The sequence below is a fragment of the Nansenia antarctica genome, assembly GCF_963989245.1.
Source record: "Nansenia antarctica genome assembly, chromosome: 8".
In the NCBI taxonomy this organism is placed as follows: Eukaryota; Metazoa; Chordata; class Actinopteri; order Argentiniformes; family Microstomatidae; genus Nansenia; species Nansenia antarctica.
This window is the reverse complement of record NC_137678.1, coordinates 50196483-50203982: the sequence shown is the minus strand read 5'-3', so window position 1 is coordinate 50203982 and position 7500 is coordinate 50196483. Positions and strand designations below refer to the sequence as shown.

The following is a 7500-nucleotide window of genomic DNA, read 5'->3' as shown; positions in this document are numbered from 1 at the left end:
CGGCAAATTGAAGTGGTGAGTAGTGATCAATCAGACTCAAAAACAAGTGTACAGTAAACACGTTGTACCCCACCTCAATGATGTAGTGCCCCTCGATAAAAGGAGAGTGATGGAAAAGCCTGCGAATGAATCAAGATGTTTCTTCATCTTAATTTTTTTAATATAACCAAATAGAGGATTTATTCACAGTGACAGGGTTTTTAAATCATCTGATTAATCTGCAGTGCCATGGGCTCAGTGTAGTCAGTGTAAAAGGGAGATGGGTCTTACACAGTCCAATCCCAAGTTTTTTCCAATTCCAATCCTAAAGTTTCCATGATGAAACAACTCGTAACTAAGAGAGTTTTATTTTTGGCTGCAGTCAAGCCTCACGAGAACACTGTTGAAATAACCCCCTTTTCTGCCAGAGTATTTGCACAAGAACAATTTTCATTTCGAAATAGAGTTGTTGACTGTTGACTGAATAGATATAATAAACTCTCTTTATTTCGCCTGGGACCTGTGTGTACACAGATTGATTATGCAGTGTTATCTGCACTCTCATTTCCCATCGCCCTGAGGATTTCACAGTCAAGTGGCCTGGGGCGGTCCAGTGGTCTAGCACCGCGGTCAACAGTGCACACATATTATGCCCATGTCGGCATGGGTTGCGAATCCGGCCCATGCCCTGCTGACATGGCCTCTCTCCCTTCCTCTCCTTGCTTTCCTGTCTGTCTTCACTATGCCTGTCCAATAAAATGAAAACTATGAGTGGGACTGCCCCACTCAGAAAAAATACCTTTAGAAGAAAAAAAAAGGATTTCACAGTCAACACAGTGAGTGACAGCCATGCTTTCTCTTGAGGGGCTAAAGCCCAACTGGGAACTCCCCTGACACGTGGGCCAGGGTGGGCCAGGGTCAGGCCAGGTCAGGCCCTCATCGCTGTCTCAGAGTGGGCAGACGGGGACAGATACAATGGTTGGGGTCAATGCTGATGTAGAATGTCCTCCTGCCATTTGGGTCAGGGAGATGTTAATCCCTTTTGCACTGATCCTCTGTTATGACTGCAGCCGCGCCTGACCTACACACACGGGCTGGCTGACATAACTTCTGTGGCTGTGTAACTTCAGTGTATTGTAACAACAATGCAAACGTACAAAGTTGTTGACTCTATCGCTTCTATTTGCAGAACAGTCAAAGTTCGATTTGGGATTGATGTATCATAATGTCATAATTAATGTTAACCGTTTGTTATGTGCTCGGAAATAACTGAGGCCTTTGTCTCCCCCCCCCCTCCAGGTTTCTGCTGAGTCATTGGTCCAGCATGTGATTGACCCATCTGTGCAGGATCTGTCTAATGCTGAAAAGGGTGACTTTTTCTTCTAGTGTTTGTTTTATTCAGTGACAGTGACAAAGGACGTTGACCTGTTTGCACACACCCTCTATTGATGCTGTGACTTAGACACGGTGTACTTGTCAAAGGCCTAGCTGACAGCTAGGTTAGGCATATCTGTATGGTTTTGACTTACTTGGATACTGTTACTGCCTAACCCATCTCACTCAGGCTATGGTTAAACCTGAAAGACTGGTGTGTTTCAATAGACATTGGCGTTGTCATGCCAGATTATGTCCGCCTGCCAAATCATTCACATCCGCCTGATGTGATTGTAAACATAAAAGCTAAACATAAAAGCTAGTGCATAGCAACGGTGTTCGAAAGACATTGATTACGTCAGGCGGATACTATTTGGCCAGGCGGACTTAATCTGGCATGACGGCGTCACAAAAGTTTTCACCCTGACAACAAATATTGTATTTGGAGATGAATCATTGATGATTTAATCATCATGTATTCTAAGACACTTTTACTGACCAGTATTTTTTTTTCTCTCTTTTGCCACCTCAGCTCATATCTTTGCTTTGGAGCAGCAGCTTCTGGAGAAAGACAGTGAGTTGGCTGCCCTGCGATTGGCTGCCCTGCGAGACCATCTGGCCCAGACTGAAGAGCAGAACTGCAGGGATGCGTCAGAAGGAAGCGCTGAACAGATTCCAGACCACAACCAAGATACCTTCAGGGCCTTTGATGACAGCCCTACAACCTTACCAGACCTCCTGGAGGACACCACAGAGGACGAGACCACACTGGTGGCAGAGGATAGCTCAGTCTCTCCGGATAATGAGAGCAGCCCTGAGCTCATTGGAGCCCAGTCCGAGTCCCCGGGAGAATCGAAGGGGGCCTCCTCGGATGAAATGGTCAACAGTAGTGACTCAGAGGTGGCCCATAGCAGCTGGACCCTCCTGGAAGCTATGAACCAAGACGGGGGCCAGGAGTGGCCCTCCATACTGCAGGACTCGGGGCAGCTTCATCTGCAGTCCTGGGAAGAGACCAGCACTGAGCAGGAAACCTCCACAGTCCAGGCAATGTCCTCGTCAGTTGTCATCCGTGAGACAATCCAGGTAAATCTCAGCCAACAAGGGGCATTTCTTTTTGATTCTGACTCAAACCCTGGCCAGGTGTTTGCGCAGACCCTAGCGGTGGAGCTCCAGAAGAGATATAGTGAGCTCCTGGCTGAGCTCCAGAAACTGAGAGAGGCAGATACAGCCTCACAGGAGAGAAACCAGGCTCTGGAGGAAGAGATTAAGTCACTAGCATCTGCCAAGGAAGTGGTTGAGTCGCAAGCCCAAAGTTATGAGGAAGAGCTGAAGTTAGCTAGGACAGAGATAGATAAAGTGACCCAGCACAGTGGTTCTGAGGTGGAAAGGGAGAGTATTGAGATGCAACTCTTGGAAGAGAAGCTGGCCAGCCTACAGACTGAAGCATGCTCCAATGAGCAGAAGATCCAGGCCTTGCAGGCAGACCTGGACGAAGTTCAGCACCTTCTCTCTGAGCAAGAGGGCCAGGCCAGGATGCTGAGTGCCCAGCTGGAGGACAGGGAGCTCATCTCATCTGAGCTGGAGCAGAAGGTCCAGGACATGGAGGCCAGCCTGCTGGAGTTCTCTCAGACAAAGGACATGGCCAATGCTTCATTATCTGAAAAGGACACTGAGATAAACAAACTGCATATGTGTCTCGCTCAGAAAGAACAAGAAATGATGGAGCTGAATGCCCACCTATACAACAGAGAGCTCACCTTATCTGAGCTGGAGCAGAAGTTCCAAGACATCGAGTCCAGCCTGCTGGAGTTCTCCCAGACAAATGACATGGCCAATGCTTCATTATCTGAGAGGGACACTGAGATAAGCGAACTGCAGATGTCCCTCAATCAGAAAGAACAGGAAATGATGGAGCTGAGTGATAACATGTCTGCCAAACTGCTTCAGGCAGGAGAGGAGAAGTTCCTGAATAGCAGTGAAGTCAAGAAGCTGAAGGAGCAGATACTCCAGCTGGAGAGAGATGGACATGAGCAACAGGAAGTGAGAGGGGAGAGCACTGCTAAGGTAGATGATGAATTTGCTTGTTTACAAAAGCATAATATAGAGCTGACAACCCAAATCGCCACTCTTAAAAAGAAATTTCAGGCAGCTCTGGTGCAGCGTAAAGAGTTGATGAGAAAAGTTGGGGAGTATGAGAAGGAAGCAGAAAAAAGGACAGAGCAAGAAGCGAAAACAACAAAGGAGGCTCCTGCAAATGAACCAAATATAGAAAAAGATATAGGGGCGCTTGATGAGGTCCGACAAGCCTCGAGGTCCAAAGAAGAGGAAGTTGAGATTCTGGAGCAGAGAATCCGCCAGCAGGACCAGGCTTTAGCAGAGACCGTTGCTCTCAACCGCAAGTCGAGTGAGGACGTTGAGCAGACTCAGCATGCCGACACCGGAGCCGTGATGATCGGGCTGCATTCCCGGGTGACCTCCCTGGAGTCTGAGTGTGAATCACTTCAGAAGAAACTCCAGGAGGCCCAGGACGCTCGCAAGGACACCATTCGCAAGGCTAAAGAAAAGGATAGACACCACCGTGAGCAGCTAAAGCAGCAGAAGGATGACTACAGTGGACTTTTAGAGCGTTTTGAGGAGCAGGGAGCGAGGCTGCTGACGAGACTAAGAGAGGAACAGCAGCCACAGAGGGAGGGAAACACGGAGGAGAAGGAGGAGGGCCATGCAGAGCAGAAGAAAAAGGCCTTTGAGAAGTTGACGAAGCCAGCGCCAGGAGACTGGGTTCAGGAAGACTGGGTGGACTTTACTGCACCTGAGACTGATGCACAACAACAACAACAACTGGATCAGTCAAGTACCAGTGCTGAGTATCACTCTCAGCTACTCTTAGCCGAGAAAGAGGCCACTTTGCAAACTCTCAGAGAGGAGGTTCAGACTGAACAGATTGGCCGTACGGAGTTGGAGGGGCAGCTGAAGGAGACCCAGACCAGCCTGTTACTCAAGGAGAGTGAGCTCCTCCAGCTGGGCAAAGAGCTAGAGGCTCTGAGAGAGAAGGAAAAGCAGATCGATGCCGTGTCTGATGAGATGGATACACTCAGGGAGAAGTGTCTTCAGGCCGAGGCCCACGCCGAAACCCTGAGAACGGAGGTGAAGGCTGCGACCCTGGGCTACGCCGCAGACATCCAGTCCCCCATCTCGATTGTTCAGACTGAGGTGGAGGAGCTCAAGCAGTTCCTGAACAGCAAGAATGAGGAGATCATGGAGCTGAGCCAGCAGCTGGGTGAGCAGAGCTCCTTCCTCCAATCCATGCAAGAGACTGTGTCTGAGAAGGACCAGCTGATGGCCTCCCTGCAGGAGAGCCTGAGATCCGAGCAGGAGGCCCTGAGAGCCGAGCAGGAGAAGAACCAGAGGCTGGAGGCTGAGATCCCCCAGAGACAGGAAGAGGAGAAGGACAGCGAGGCCAAGATCCAGCAGCTTCAGCGGAAGCTCCAGGCTGCCCTCATCTCCCGCAAAGATGTTCTCAAAGAGAACAAGAGCAAGAAAGAGGAGCTGGCCTCTACTGAAAGAGTCATAGCAGAGCTGCAGCAGAAGTTGGAGGCTACGGGGTCTGAGCTGGAGAAGCTGAGAGCAGAGAAAGTGAAGCTGATAGAAGAGGTGGACAGGACCCTCGTGGAGAACCAGAGTCTAGGGGCATCCTGCGAGAGCCTTAAGCTGGCCATGGAGGGTATGCTCACAGAGAAAGACACCTGTAAAAAGAGGCCGAGTCTGCCAAAGAGGAGGCTACCCGAGCAAGCAAGGAATGGGAGGAGAAGGTGGAGGGGATGAAGGATGAGTATGAAACTCTGCTTAAGTCTTATGAGAATGTGAGTGATGAGGCAGAGCGTGTGAGACGTGTGCTGGAAGCTGCCAGGCAGGAGAGGCAGGAGCTAGCAGCAAGGGTCAGGACACATGACGCAGCCAGGCTAGAGGCAGAGAGGCTAAAAGAGGAGGCCCAGAAAGAGGTAGAGTCTTACAAAGACAAGATGCGGAAGTTTGCCAGACCAAGCAGCAGAAAATAATGGATTTAGAGGAGGAGAATGAGAGGCTTAGGGAGTTGGATGAGAACAAAGGAGCAACAAGGGAAGGACAGGGGGCTCAAGATAGAGATTGAAAGAATGAAAGAACAGTTGGAGGCTCTGAAAGCTGATTTAGATGACACTAAGGCACAGAGAGACTCCTTAGAACAGCAAGCTGTTGAGTTAAGGGAACAACTGGCCCAAGAGCTAGAGAAAGGGACCAATGTAACTCTTGTTACAGCTCCAGGCTCTGATGCTGTGGTGGAGGAGGCTATTGTTGTCCAGCAGTCAATTGAAGTTATGGCTGAAGTTACCCAAGAACCTGTTGAGAGTCAGTCTCAGGAAATCGAGCAACAGAGTCAGGCCATCGAGTCTGAGGTCGCTGCACCAGAAATGCACTCTATTGAGGAGGACAGTGAAGATGGAAATTCGGAAAGTGCACATGCTCTGTTAGAGGAAAATGTTAAGGAAATGGAGGAAGCCCTACATACAGAGAAGGAACTCGGGCAAGAGCGAGAGGCTGCACTTAACGCAGCACTGGCCTCTCTAGAGCAGCGCCTTCGGGAGAGTGAAGAGAGGGAACTGAGTCTGAGCAAGGAGAGTTCTAAAAGGGAAGCCCAGCTCAAAGAGCTTCTCGGCGGTCTGGAGGCCGAGAAAGACGACCTGGAGGAGCGTCTGATGAACCAGCTCGCCCAGCTCAACGGCAGTATCGCCGGCTACCAGCAGGAGGCGGCAGACAGCCGGGAGCGCCTGGCAGAGCTGCAGCGGGAAGTGGAGATGCTAGAGAGGGAGCGGGCCGAGCTAGAGGCTCTGGCCGAGAGTGAGAGTGACCGGGCGGCCAGGCTGGAGGAGGACAAGCGGCAGGCGCAGAGAGAGCGAGGGGAAGCCGAGGCTGAGGCAGGGAAGCAGAGGGAGCTCGAGCAGAAACTGAAATCTGCCCAGAGGATCAGAGAGGGCAGTCAGAGCCGGGTGCGCCAGCTGGAAGAGCTGCTGAGGGAGAAGCAGCTGGAGGTGCGTCAGATGCAGAAGGACTGCATCCAGTACCAGGAGAGGATCAGCGAGCTGGGCAGGGATGCCAAGGCTGTGCAGCTCGGCTACGACGAGCTCCGCAGCGAACTGGAGAAAGCCCGTCTGGAGACCTCCGAGGCAGTGGCGGATATGAAGGAGACGGAGGCCGAGCTGAGTAGCTGCAAAGCCCAACTGGGTGAAGCACAGAGAAAGGCCAGCCAGGCCATGGCTGAGAAGACGGCCTGTGAGCAGACTGCTCTCCAGAGGGAGGCCGAGTTGAAAGCGGAGGCGGAGCAGACTTTGGACTCTGTGAGGTTCAGGCTGGGAGCCGAGCTGAAGCAGACGGAGCTCAGGCTGGAGGATGCGTACAGGGAGAACGAGCGACAGGAGGAGGCCACCCAGGAGGTCAGGCAGCTGGCGGACGGTGCTGAGAGACGGGCCCGGGAGGTGCAGGCCCGCTCCGATGAGAACCTGGCCCGCCTGGCTGCTTTGTCGGGCTGTATGTCCTCCCTGCAGAATGACCGGGACCGCGTGCTGGACGAGGCCAGGCAGTGGGAGAGCCGCTTCAATGGCACCCTCCAGGGCAAGGAAGCCGAGGTGAGGGAGGCCGAGACGAGGGCCCGCAATCTGTCTGAGCAGCTGCAGCGAGAGACCACTCTGAGAGAGGAGCTACAGCTTTCAGTGGACAGGTAAGCGTAGCCTTTACTGATTGCAGTGATGTCATTCTTTTGGCTGTCGTTGGGCGTCGTCATTTGTATTTATAGACTGTATGGTCTTAGTTCCAAGAGTAAAAACAAAACACGGTGCAGCAGCTTTCAGTCACGCTGCTGCACGCTCCTGGAACAAACTCCCTGAAGAAATCAAACAGGCCCAAACCCTTAAAATATTTAAATCTAAGCTAAGAACCTTCATGTTTTGCACCAGTTATGATTAAACACAAACACTTCTATCAATGTCTTTTTTCCATTAACTATTGTCTTTTTAAATATTTTATCTATTTACTTCTTATATTTGCTTTTATTCATTGTAATTTTTATTTTCTTATGCTCCTCTTGCTGTATTTTAAATAATGCATGTAAAGCACTTT

At 51.0% G+C, this 7500-nt stretch overlaps 1 protein-coding gene across 1 annotated transcript in view; it reads left to right on the top strand.

The window, feature by feature from the left end:
* The window catches only part of golgb1 (golgin B1), a 24669-nt gene that overhangs the window by 6678 nt on the left and 10491 nt on the right, over window positions 1–7500 (top strand). The window contains 7 exon segments of the mRNA XM_080537692.1: window positions 1–15; window positions 1279–1348; window positions 1886–2972; window positions 3153–5097; window positions 5103–5385; window positions 5388–5469; window positions 5471–7102. The exon segment at window positions 1–15 is cut by the window's left edge and continues 62 nt beyond it. Of these exon segments, the coding sequence (XP_080393818.1) occupies window positions 1–15; window positions 1279–1348; window positions 1886–2972; window positions 3153–5097; window positions 5103–5385; window positions 5388–5469; window positions 5471–7102 (5114 nt within the window).